General features: G+C 40.5%; 1 protein-coding gene and 1 long non-coding RNA gene across 3 annotated transcripts in view; one reads left to right on the top strand and one right to left on the bottom strand.

The window, feature by feature from the left end:
* The first annotated feature begins 1,138 nt into the window (after positions 1-1,138).
* LOC141409337 (uncharacterized) lies at positions 1,139-3,945 on the top strand. Its single transcript, XR_012429491.1, has 2 exons — positions 1,139-2,301; positions 2,621-3,945. It is a non-coding gene; the product is annotated as an uncharacterized lncRNA (long non-coding RNA).
* A 664-nt stretch (positions 3,946-4,609) lies between these two features.
* Positions 4,610-13,893, bottom strand: part of ERCC4 (ERCC excision repair 4, endonuclease catalytic subunit) — a 29,236-nt gene continuing 19,952 nt past the window's right edge. For both annotated transcript variants that reach the window (XM_005591287.4, XM_074028247.1), the window contains 2 exons: positions 9,361-9,473; positions 4,610-6,604 (listed from right to left, as the gene is read on the bottom strand). In XM_005591287.4, the coding sequence (XP_005591344.3) occupies positions 5,871-6,604; positions 9,361-9,473 (847 nt within the window). In that variant the 3' untranslated portion in view covers positions 4,610-5,870. The remainder of the gene's footprint in view (positions 6,605-9,360; positions 9,474-13,893) is intronic.

Below are 13,893 nucleotides of genomic sequence, written 5' to 3'. Positions count from 1 at the left end.
TAGTTTTATTTAAATTAACCTCTATTCTTATGAGGTTGCAAAATAGCCCTCCTAATGAGTGACCAAGAGGCATATGGCCCTAGAAAATCACAGACAGCCTAGGCTACTGCTGAATATCTAGCTCTACACAGAGAGGAGACTCAGTATTATCTAAGTTTTATATACTTGCTTTTGACACTTTAAGAGAGATAAAAAAACAAACCAATTTGCAAGCCGGGCGCGGTGGCTCACACCTGTAATCCCAGCACTTTGGGAGGCCGAGGCGGGCGGATCACAAGGTCAGGAGATCAAGACCATCCTGGCCAACATGGTGAAACACCATCTCTACTAAAAATACAAGAAATTAGCTGGGTGTGGTGGCGGGCGCCTGTAATCCCAGCTACTTGGGAGGCTGAGGCAGGAGAATAGCTTGAACACGGGAGTCGGAGGTTGCAGTGAGCCAAGATCGCACCACTGCACTCCAGCCTGGTGACAGAGCGAGACTCCGTCTCAAAAGACAAAATAAAAAACCAATTTGCTTTTTCTATGACATATTTGTAATCAGATACATAAAAGCGTACAGAAATGTTTCCCACTACTCCCCACAGCCCCCAATGTTTCATTATGGGCTGTACATTAACGTTTCAAATCATGGTTCCACCATTTACTACTAGGTGACCTTGAGCAAATTACTTAGCATCTCTGTGTCAGTTTCATCACTGTAAAACAAGATTAAATAATAGTACTTTCATGGCTTTGTTATGAGGATTAAATGAGATAATGCCTAAGTGATTTTTAAAAAATGTGAGTTGCAGCGCTGCTGCTAAGAAGGGGTTAGTCTGCCAAAGTTTTATTCAGACACTAAAACATGTTGAGAAATAACCTGTCTCACACCTTGTTAAAAAGGGATACAGATCTACATTTTGAAGCAGAAGCAAATGTAATTAAATCATTGAGTCAATCAATAACCAATAATTAAGCTTGTTTGAAAGATTACAATAAATTCCAGAGGTGTTGAAAGGATAATTCATTTCTTCCAACTCTGACATTAAAAGAACAAAAATGTACGAGGCAGGAGTGTCCAGGAATTCACCTTTGTTGAGCTAAGATATCCCAGGCATTGTGCTCACTGCACACTCATCACAAACTGACAGATGAATATTTTCCGAAGAATAGTTTTTTTGTTTTGTCTTGTTTTCCTCCTTAAGGAGACATGATACAGAATGAAAAGCAGAAAGGAAAAGTAACCAGTATTTTCAAGTCTTAGAAAGTAGGTTACCAAATGAATTAAACAGCAAAAGCAGCGGTTCAAAGAGCATTTCTCCTTTAATCGTTTATTCATAACAAAAACGAAAAAAATGAAACATTTTCAGGATTTTAAATTATCAGTGCTGGTAATAGATGCCCTTTCACTATACATTGTTATTTTTACTTTGCCCATAAAATGCTGAGGAAAATACTGAATAAATATATATTTTATTAAACACACACACATACAACCCCATTAAAATTCATATAAATCAGTTATGTCTCACTCCCATCCAAATTTTGGCTTATGCATCTTTAAATTAAAAAACAACAGCACAGTGGTTTAGGCCACCAAAAACGTGGTTGATAAGGATGATTAAGTGCTGAAGTTCAGAACTGAGCCAGAAATAGCTATAAACCAAAATAGAAAACAAAATAATAAAGAAAAGTGATAATTCATGTCAAAGCCTGGCTTAATTTTAATATACTCCATCCTGAAAAAAGAACTTTCCTAAATGTTGGTTTTTAAGAGGATATTTCCAGGTTAAACTGAACACAAAACAGAATTTCCCCAAAGAAGTTTTGTGAGCCAAAGGAAAATCAAATTATGCTTGCAAAACAAAAGGAAAGACCGGTAATGCCTGTCTCCCATGACCCACTTTTTCGGATTTGCTTCAGTGTAGGTTTTCCTGCTGAAGGCCATTTATTAATTCTATATTGTGGGATTTCAACGCGACCAAATCTAGACTTAACCCTTCACATCCTAGTGGGTTGATGAATGAGACTATTTTCAGTTCCTCATGAGCTGGGAAACTGTAACCAGGATGTACTCAAACATATATAGACATATTGTCTACTGAGCTTCAGGCTGAAGAAGTAATAACTTACTACCAAAAGGATAATATTTATGACCACTACTAAAAATGTTTTCTTCTTGCATAATTTTAAGAAAGTATCAAAAGAGGCACTATGATTTAAATGAAACAAAATGATTTCTCACAATATCTCATATGTTCACATTTTTATACAAACAACTTGTAAAATAGAATAACGCTGATTTAGCTTTTAGAAAAGGTTTTTTTTTTTTTTTTTTTTTTGAGACGGAGTCTCGCTCTGTCGCCCAGGCTGGAGTGCAGTGGCCGGGTCTCAGCTCACTGCAAGCTCCGCCTCCCAGGTTCACGCCATTCTCCTGCCTCAGCCTCCGGAGTAGCTGGGACTACAGGCGCCCGCCACCTCGCCCGGCTAGTTTTTTTTTTTTTGTATTTTTAGTAGAGACGGGGTTTCACCATGTTAGCCAGGATGGTCTCGATCTCCTGACCTTGTGATCCGCCCGTCTCGGCCTCCCAAAGTGCTGGGATTACAGGCTTGAGCCACCGCGCCCGGCCTAGAAAAGGTTTTAAAAGAGCTAAACATGAGTTCATAAGTACACTGGATATTTACTATCTTGAGAGAAAAAAAATGAAGTTAATAAAATTCTGCTGGAAAATAAATACATTAATTTTGCAACTGCATGCATCTCTAGTTCCTTTACCAAAGATTCTTAGATTGTAAAAATATTTGTACAAAAATCTAAGTAAACACTTGATGGATGTATTGAAAATTTTCCAAAACTGGAAATACATTGAAATATATTTATATAGTTGGAAGAGGAAGTGGCAGCGAGAGGCTTTCACTTACAATGACAATTTTAGAATTCATTAGAAATTAATGTTCATAATTCAAATACATACGAGACAGTGCACCTGTCTTCAAGCGTCCAGCAGATACAAGAGCAATGAACAGATTTGGAGAGCCACGGGGCACCGGCATTAAGTGCAATTAAGACTGTTATTTATGTTGCACTAGATAACAAGGACTGTTGAAAATGGTAGCTTTAAGACCTTATTTTTGAAAACTCAACTTGGAATGAAACCCCTTTCATAGGATATGCTATGTGAAGATGTTCCTTTTACATAATGAAACAACAATAAAAGGCAAGTGGAATTATACAAGAAAAAAACAGAAACCACATACTGCAAGAAGTGCTAGAACAGGGTGAAGAGACATTATAATAATCATCATTTGAAGTGGTAGGTCTATTTTAATACACTCTGAACTATACTCAATAAAATAAATACAAAATTGAATGTTAACAATAATGTTGTAATCATTCAAATTTTTGTTTTCCATTCTAGCGGGTATATTGTGAATCCTGGGAAAAAAATAGCAGCCCAAATCTTTATTCCATCTTAAACTAATTTTTATTTCTTGTACTTCTCCTTACTCTCCACATCATCTTACAGGGTTCTACTATAACCAATCTGGTTCTGATACCCCTCAATTCATTCTGGTAGTATCCTTGTGTAGAGTTCAAAATCCATATATACTGTTAAGTACCAATAAATCAAGATGCCAATGTGAGAGGTTCAGTTCAGAAAGGACAGTTAAAAATAATTTTGTTGGCTGGGTGCAGTGGCTCACGCCTGTTATCCCAGCACTTTGGGAGGCTGAGGTAGGTGGATCACCTGAGGTCAGTAGTTTGAGACCAGCCTGGCCAACATGGTGAAACCCCCGTCTCTACTAAAAACACAAAAATTAGCCGGGCGTGGTGGTGCACGCCTATAATTCCAGCTACTTGGGAGGGAGAACTGCTTGAACCTGGGAGGCGGAGGTTGCAGTGAGCTGAGATCGTGCCATTGCACTCCGGCCTGGGCAGCAGAGGGAGACTCTGCCTCAAAATAATAATAATAATAATGATAATTTTGTTAAAGTCGAAGACAGTTTTGTGTTACATGATCCACTATTAGTTCAAATACTGTAAAAAACAAAAAAATAGCTGTTGATGAAACATTAACATGTGTGATATGGCTAGCAGAACTGATGTTTGTATCAGCTCCTGAGGTAGAAAATTTCCTACTCATTACTCAACGTGTGAACAACAGGTAAGTTAATAATGTTTAAATATAAAAGTTTAAAAACTGTACAAAGATGCTGTGAATATCCTATTTGTATACTTACGTAAAAAGTCAACTTAATCAGGAAGTTTGGAATGAGATTTTTTTCTTTATGGATTTTTAAATGTATTTCTTTTGAATTTTTTTTTTTTTTTTTTTTTTTGAGACTGAGTCTGGCTCTGTCACCCAGGCTGGAGTGCAGTGGCCGGATCTCGGCTCACTGCAAGCTCCGCCTCCCGGGTTCCCGCCATTCTCCTGCCTCAGCCTCCGGAGTAGCTGGGACTACAGGCGCCCGCCACCTCGCCCGGCTAGTTTTTTGTATTTTTTTTAGTAGAGACGGGGTTTCACCGTGTTAGCCAGGATGGTCTCGATCTCCTGACCTTGTGATCCGCCCGTCTCAGCCTCCCAAAGTGCTGGGATTACAGGCTTGACCCACCGCGCCCGGCTTCTTTTGAATTTTTATATATTCCATACATTGATCTTTCATTTACCGACAATCCTTTTTATCTCAAGGCAGAAAAACCAAATCTTAAGAGCTTAGCGGGCCACTCATTGGCTTGCATTTGAGTCCTCACACAGAGAAGAAAGGGGCCACGCTGGCACAGGATTGTGAGAAATACGAATCACAGGAAGGTGAGCTTAGGCTGTGTTTCTTTTTCTTTCTTTTTTTTTTTTTTTAATAGAGACGAAGTCTCGCTCTGTTGCCCAGGCCGGGGTGCAGTGGCGCGATCTCGGCTCACTGCCAATTAGGTCATATTTCTAGAAGATCTGATGCTGGTGTCTTAGGATATAAGAGCTGGGAAACGAGGAAGTCTGAAAAAATTCTGTAACTAGCCATTTGGACTTAGAGATCTCGGATATTAGGAGACTGAATATGTGCAAAAATTGAGAATTCTAAGAGCTTCTTCATCATTAACTTTTGCAAATAGGTAATTCATTTTGTTTTAAAAATACTAATTTTGAACAATGAAGTTATAGTATATGCTACATATGTTCGGGTCATTAGAAGACTAGTCAGCCAGTTTTAGAGGAGACTGTCTTGAATTAGACTACCTTAAAGGCTCCATGAAATTTCCTTAGAGCAGACAGGCAGAAGAAGTATGGAGCTGAAGAAAATGGTAGAGAGAACTGGTCAGGAATGGCAGAGAGATGTTCCTTCTCAGTGTTCCAGAAGGCTCCTTCATAGACAAAGGGTCAGAACATGATTCCTACACAAACATCAGTTCAAACGTCCAGTAGACGCAACAGCAAAGAACAGATTTGGAGAGCCACGGGGCACTGGTATTAAGTGCAATTTAGACTGTTATTTATGTTGCACCAGATAACAAGGACTGTTAAAAATGGTAGCTTTCTTGTGCCCGCTCTTGTCCCTCATAGAAAGCATGTTCCTTTCTAAATGAGATCTGTCAGGATCAGGTAAAATTTCTACCTTCTGTAAACACTTGTAGGAACTTTACCTGATCCTGCAAACCGGAACATGCTAAGCCTGGCATGGATGGTGCAGGGAGGGACAAGAGCAGGCACAGGCAAGTTAAAGTGATGCCTAACTGCAGAGTTAAGAGAGGAATCCTGGCTTCTGGTCCCCCGCACAACCATTGAGAGCATTGGAAAAGAATGAAATACCAACCTAATAATTAATGACGACCTATGATGTCTGGCAAGGAGCAGCTGAAAAGCACAGGTGTGGGATAAGAAAACAGCCATCACTGTTCACTTTTTCCCTTTTCCTTTCGATACGACTTCTGCGTAAGAGGTGTGAATGAAATCATAAAGCTGCTTGGCATTTGCGGCATTCCCCAGAATACTCGTGAGCTTGTCTTGCGACAGGGTTGCTAATTCTGCGATGTTCTTAACGTGGTGCATCAAGGAGCGGCAGTTTTTGGCATTCACCCCTGGCATTTTTAACAAGAAGTCTTGGGGACCAGCATTGTACTTTTCTGACTCGGGAAGGGTTTCGGAATCTGCTGTAATGGCCAGTGCTGTCGCCGCATCAGGCTGTGGCTTATTTTGTTTCAGCTCCTCAAATAACTCCGCCGTTGCATGAGGAGAGGGGCACCAGAGAATCCGTAGTCTGGGGAAGTGGAGTGTAAGAAGAGTGAGTTTGGAACTAATGTCATTGCTGGAGATCTCCTGGAACAAGGCACCGCGGGCAGTGAGAGAGAAAGGCTTGCTGGGGTCAAACTCGATCAGAAGCACAGGACGCTTGTAGTAGCGGGACATGGAGACGCACTGGCTGTAGAGGCGGCCGTTATTTAAAGAGCCGATTAAATCACTGATACTCTTGCGCTCCACACACATTTCTGGAGTGAGGATGTAATCTCCAACCTCTAAAGTCACGGGTTCAATGTCAATGCCCCGACGATGGATCAGAGATGGGAGCTCACTTCGAAATTCACGCATATCCACAACTACGCTTTGCTGTGTACCATTCTGTTCCTGGCCACCTGTAGAGAAAAAGTAAGTAATGTCACTGGGGAAGAACTATCAAAGAAGGAATATAACAAAATCTAAAAATCGATGTTTCTGTTGTTAACGCTGATGGATGGTTACATAATTCTATACAGTAATATTCCATATAATTTCTATATTTTCAAACAGATTTGTTTATAAAGTAGAAGCAATTTCCCTTGAACGAAACTGAGCTAATAGGAAAGTCAGACTCTGTCAGTAGTTCCTTACTTGCAACGATTTGTAAATCCACACATATCTGCTAAGGTCTCCCCTGCGTAGTTTCCTCATAGCCCGTTATTATTGCACTGACCACATTTTGTTGGTCAATGTATGCCCAATTTCTAGGACAAAGCCTGAGGGCAGATGCTTAAAATAGCAGACACGGTAGATGCTTCAAAATGCTCACTGAGTAAATCTAGTGATTTAGGAACTATTGTGTTTACATCAAAGAGTCCAGAGATGGAGAAAGGGAAGGAGCTGGGAAAAACACGAACATCTTAGACCACAGTTTCTCACATTCTAACATTAAAAAGCAGATTCGGGCCGGGCGGGGTGGCTCACACCTGTATTCCCAGCACTTTGGAGGCTGAGGCAGGTGGATCACTTGAGGAAAGGAGTCCGAGACCAGCCTGGCCAACATAGTGAAACCCCGTCTCTACTAAAAATACAAAAAATCATCTGGGCATGGTGGCGGGCACCTGTAATCCCAGCTACTTGTGAGGCTGAGGCAGGAGAATCACTTGATCCCAGGAGGCGGAGGTTGCAGTGAGCCGAGACTGCGCCAGTGCACGCCAGCGTGGGCGACAAGAGTGAAACTCTGTCTCAAAAAAAAAAAAAGCAGATTCTGTATTTAGTAGGTCTGGGATCTAAAGGGTCTAAGAATCTGGATTTATAACAAAATCCCAGGTGATGTTAATGCTGCTTGTTTAAGGATTACATTTTTAAGTATCAAGGGCTGCTGCAGGCAGAATAATGGTACCCCGTAAAGATGTCCACATCCAAATCCCTGCAACCTATCAATACGGTCATGTGCTGTACACAACGTTTTGGTCAATGACAAAGTGCCTGTAAGACAGTCATCCCATAAGATCACAATACTGTATTCTTATCATACCTTTCTATGTTTAGATGTGTTTAGATACACAAATACTTACCATTGTGTTACACTTGCCCAGAGTATTCAGTACGGTAACATGCTATGCAGGTTTGTGGCCCAGGAGCCATAGACCACACCACATAGCCTAGATGTGCAGCAGGGCAGACCGTCTAGCTTTGTGTAAGCACGTTCTGTGATGTTCATGTAATGACGAAATCACCTAATGACACAGTTCTCAGAATGTATCTCTGTTAAGTATTTTGAGATTGGGAGATTATCTGGGTTATCTAGGTAGGCCGAAGGGTTCTCAGAAGTGAAAGATGGAGGCAGGATGATCAGAGAAGACAGGATGCTATGCTACTGGCTTTGAAGATGGAGGAAGGGGCTATAAGCTAAGGAATTCAGGTGACCTGTAGAGGCTGAAAAAGGCCAGGAAAGGGTTTCTCTCCTAGAGCCTCCAGGAGGAATGCAGCCATGCCAATATCTTGCCTCATAAAACCCATTTGGACTTTGAACCTGCAGAACTGTAACATAATAAAACATATGCTGTTTTGAGCCACTAAGTCTGTGGTATTCATTATAGCAGCCATAGGCAACTAATATGAAGGCATGAGAACTGACCTCTAGGGACAGACTTCTACGAACAGCTACCCATACACTCCAATCTGTCTTCCTTCATACTGCCTTACATTCTGTCATTCTTCGTGAAATGTCAACCAACTGGTTGATTTTTCAAAGAATCTTCTTTGAACAAGACACAGAGGCTCTGAGGCAGTGTTTCCCAAAGTATGGTCCAAAAACCACTTCCATGAGAAGCCCCCGAGATGCTGGCTCCATTTCACATCCACTGAGTCAGAATTTCTATGAATTGAGGGCTATGAATCTACAGTTTTAACAAGCATCTGAGGTTATTCTAAAGTCTACTAAATTCTGACACCCACTGCTCTAACTGTATTTGGCCTCACCAAAGGTTAAACCAACTCAATCGTATTGCTCTTCTCATGCCGCCTGGCTGGAATCAGCTGCTGGCATGGGAAACTAGGAACTTGGGGAATGGGAAAATGGGGACTTCTGGATCACAGTGCACTTGGAATTCAGCAGGTCTTGGTGGCATGCCCCAGTTCGGACACTGCACAGCAATGTGTACCAGACACCGGAGATCTGGGGAGCTACCAAGAAGACATGAATACAAAAGGAGAGGGGGAGTGTATGTAGCCCACCTATGTGTACAGCTAAGGGGAGAGGCAGAGGAGGGAAGGAGAAACTTCCTTCAACGACTCTGGGTTAAACTGGCTTTTTAGGTTGAGATAAGAACCTAACCACCATTTACCAAAGTTTATTTGCAAAAGTACATTCTGAGTCTCAACCAACCAAATATAAAGGCAAAGCTGGAACATAACCCATTCTAAGCTGGGGTGCCTAGAACTCAACCTCACATGATTTGCAGATGACACAGTGCCTTCGCTCTGAGGAGGACACATGGTGAGTAAATGGTAGAGCTGAGATTAGAGTAGGGAAGTACACATCCTCTCCTTGGCCTAAACCCCGTTTTTAAGAGTTTGTTGATACAGACCAAGCCTTGGCAGAGTAACTCTGGAACTTCACGGCCCCCTTTTCAGGCAATGGAGGTGCTTGACAAAGTGCAGGACTCACCGGCTTTCCGAGTGTCAGTGGAAACATCTGTAGACGCTGTGCCTCTTACTAGGTCTAGGTTTGTTTCATCTCTGCCTTCTCTTTCTTCAGGGACAACCATGCTCGCTTTTTCCCTGCGGGAGAAAACATGGTCAACATTTTTGAAATGAATTTCAAAATTCTAGATTTTATCGTTTGTAAATTGTAGTATTGAAAATTATCTACATGATGATGGCAGTAAGAGAAAAAAAAAATAACAACAAGGAATATATTAGAAGTAAATATGCCAAGACCAGTGATAGGTAAAGGAAGTAGAAAAAATTAAGGTAAAAAGTATCTTGGTCGGGTACTACTTCTTGATTTTCCAGAGTAAAAAAAGCAGTTGCTTATTTTGATTTTATATTCAAATATTTAAGAAACAACATAAGCATGTAAAAAAAAAATGCCACATGTAAAAAATGCCACCAAGAGATTCCTGAGACTGTTTATAAGGTTAAAGTGTTAATGATGTTAAAATGTAAATCATTTATATTCAAACATTTTCAGGGTAATCATAAGTAGGGGTTAAAAATCATTAAGAAACTAAAAAACATATATGATACAATTTTGATTTTTAAAAACTCCAGGTGGGAGGCCCCATTAAACACCCTGAGTTTTAAAGAAAAATCAAGATCAAGACTTTGAAATAGATACAAGAAATCAAATTTCTATCAGAGATTAAAACAAAAAATCAACAGCTCAGGTTCTGCCTTGGGAGCAGCATTCATTACTCACTCATGCATTTATTGAAAAACATTTGTGGAGTGTTCCTGTGTGGTGCTCTAGGTACTTTGGATATAATTGTGATCCAGCAAGAATTCCTGTCTTCGAGGTGGCTCATATCTTATACGGTAGATCTAGAGGACAGTACAATCATAACTAAGATTCGCAATTTGGAACCATATCATGACAAGATCCTTAATAATCACAGAAAGAGTAAGCCAGGTTTGCAGTAGCCTTGTTTTTCAAAACTGGTAAAATATGTTATACTTAATTCTGCCAGGTATGACAGAAAAGATATATAAGCTGAGTCTCTTCCCTCCTTGGGTTCGCAACTGAGTCGAGGGAACAAAGCAAACATGAGAAGAAAAAAAAAAAACTGGAACTGAGGAACTGCAATAAAAAAGACTAAGGTGACGGGAATAGAAGAGGAACCATCAATATTAGTTAATTTCAACAAGGGTTAAAACAATCAAGATTTTCCCATTGATATGGTCTGGCTGGGTCTCCACCCAACTCTCATCTTGAATTAATAGTTTCGATAATCCCCATGTGTCCTGGAAGGGACCTGGTGGGAAGTGACTGAATCATGGGGGTGGTTTACCCCATGCTAGTCTCGTGATAGTGAGTGAGTTCTCACGAGATCTGATGGTTTCATAAGTGTCTGGCATTTCTCCTGCTGGCACTCATTCTCTCTCCCGCTGCCATGTGAAGAAGGACAAGTTTGCTTCCCCTTCTGCCATGATTATAAGTTTCCCAAGGCCTCCCCAGTCATGTGAAACCTGTGAATCAACTAAACTTCTTTTCTTCACAAATTACCAAGTCTGGGGTATTTCTTCATAGCAGTATGAAAATGGACTAATACACCCATTAGAGGAAATGAAATCAGAGGGTCCAATTCTTCAACCACTCTGGAGAAATATTTTAGAGCAGGGTATCACTAAAAGATACTACTAAAGAACAGAAATTGTAATTTTAAATTTTATACTATTTGAAACAACCTATAAATGCAAATATATTATTAGTACAAATTTCATAACTAGATCACAACAGGGCAGGCAGTGGTTCCAGTTCCATGTGTTTTCCCATTATTCTCAATACCAGACTCAAGCGCTACCTGCTGAAAAGCCCTTTGCAATGGCAATGGCTCTGGCTGCCTCTCGTTACCACTCCATTCTGTCTATTGCACTCTGGTTAGGACAAAGGGCAAACCATTCAAAAGAATTATCGCTCTTCTATTTTTCCTTAACATTCATTTGGTATTATTAGGTTCATTGTGCCCCCCACTTTGTTGCTACTTGTTACACTGGCTAAGCTGTGTATCACACATGGGATCATCCCAATTTCCTGGTTAATTTGTAGTCTGTATAATCTTAGGAGGTTAGAGTCCAGATTCCGGTTCCAAAGTGTGTGGATTTGAAACCATTTACTGGCCACATGACCTCAGGCAAGTCATTTCATGGCTCTGTACTTCAATTTCTTTATCGGTAAAATGAGGATAATAATTTAAAAACCTACCTCAAAAGACTGTTACGAGGATTACATAATATATGCAAGGTGCTCAGAACAATGTCTGGCACCTAGTAAGCACTATATAAATGTTAGGTGTTATTATTATGTACTTTTCTTATAACATGGTAATCTCTGTCTAATTATCCACGATTATACTAAAAAACTGAAGATTTGCTTTCGAATAATTCCACAATTGTTTCCACTAATAGCTACAGAAAACAGCTAGTTTACCACTAAATGTTACAACTTAACTACAAGTCGAATCTGAGAAAAAATATATTCCAGAGATGAAACCTGGACTATGAAGAAAATAAGCCTTCCTAACCAGTAATTCAATTTAACAGAAATTTATCACAATTATAAACAGCCAGTCTCTTGCTTTCAACATGTGGCATAATTACCCAAGTTCCCCTATGTGCCAGACACAAAACCAAAATAAAAAAATTCAGATTTCTATTTCTGCTTAAAGCACCAAGCTTTCCTATGTTTGCTTTAGTATCTTCAATGGTATTTTTATCAAAATTTATTTATTGTAATTTTTAAACAAATTGAGATGGGTTCTCACATGTTGCCCAGGCTGGTCTTGAGCTCCTGGGCTCAAGTGATCCTCTCACCTTGGCCTTCGAAGGTGCTGGGATTACAAGCGTGAGCTACTGCACCCAGTCTTCAATGGTATTTGAATAGCGTGTACAACATACTCCTATGCCAACATAGGAAAGTGGCACTGAACTAGAAGTCTCTTCCAATGGGCATTTACTTAAGCCCTCATGCTAGCCCATTTTGTGATATTTTCAAACTGCAAAATTTCAAATCATCCTACCCCTTCCTTTGAAAAGCACTGACCTCCTCAAAGCTATGTATACTGAGGATGTTATTACTAAGTTTTCTACCCAGGGAGCTAAAGTGCTCCCTGGGTAGAAATAAAATTATGATTGATATTTAGCAATGTAATCTTTTCCTCTTTACCTGTTATCTGTAATCTACAGATCTTTAATCCAGCTACACAATCCTTTCACTGTCAGTTCACCTGACTTGTTCCTTTCCGGGTTATTTTAAAGAGCCACAATTGCTTTTGTTCTTACAATATCACCCAAGGAGGTCTTGGTAAAAGCACACTGTCTTATCTTCATATTAAATTTTTCTCTAAGTACAGCAACAGTGCAAATGTTTTTTGAACAATGCACCTCAAATCTGTTTCTGCTTTGCAAAAGAAGCACCTCTCAAATTTCCCAAGTTTCCTGGGAAAGTAAGTATCTTAAGATTCTAAATAGTGCAACCATCTGATTGACTGCTGGGTAAAATGGGAAGATATTATTTACGACAAGTGGACAATCACCATGGAAAGCATTAAAAAATTATGCCAGATAAAAGATAAAATTATGTTAAAACCTGGTGCAGAAATTATTGTATGGACTGAAATGTGGGAGAGAGTCCATGTTCCAGGCTCTGCTGAGTGACGTTTTCCAGTAATGTATAAGGTTAATCCACAGCTTGTCACTGAGTCCTCTGATGTGTAGAAGCAGGTGCATAAATCAGGAATGGCATGGGATGCGATACCTTACTACTATCTACTAAAAGTGCTCTTTTCTAGATTAGATTCCCTGATGCACTGGAGAAGAGGCAGTTGCATGAAGACAGGCGAAGCATGAAACTCACCTACTCAGGTGGTGTCTTCCTCCCATTCTGTTAGGCTCCTCTGGCTCTAACATTGTGCAGGAAAGGATTAACTCGGCAGGCCTGGACTGCTCAAACTCTGCATGTTTCCAAGAAAGGCTTCTCTCCTCAACACTGGCTCTTGATCGGCTCCTGGGAGATGAGCTCTGAGCCGGTATAGTATTCTCCCTGATAAGAAGGCTCTTATATGCCTGAGGCCCTGGGTCACAATGTGCCAGTTGGATCAGACAGTTTATGCTGACGATGTGATTTATGGTAAATGTCTGTTGTTGCTTTGCGGGCTGGAGTCTGAGGAGCTGTAGCCAGCCACGGAGGTACTCTGTGTCTATGTGGCTCAGCTCAGTACAAATGTGGGGCCTCGAGGCTCAGGTGAGTTTCCGTGTTGACAACGCTTTGCATGTGTGGTCACACACTGTTGCTGGGAGGATTCAGCACATCCATGTGACTCCACTATGAGAGGATACCTGGAAGCTTAGGCCTGGTTTTTCCTGGACTTTGCTCCATGTACCTTTTCCCTTTGCTGATTTTAATCTGTATCTTTTTTTTTTTTTTTTTGAGAAGGGGTCTCACTCTGTTGCCCAGGCTGGAATGCAGTTGCATGATCTAAGC

This window comes from Macaca fascicularis, chromosome 20 (genome assembly GCF_037993035.2).
Source record: "Macaca fascicularis isolate 582-1 chromosome 20, T2T-MFA8v1.1".
NCBI classification, from domain to species: Eukaryota; Metazoa; Chordata; class Mammalia; order Primates; family Cercopithecidae; genus Macaca; species Macaca fascicularis.
Note: the sequence above shows the minus strand (reverse complement) of the source record. Positions and strands in the feature narration are given on the sequence as shown.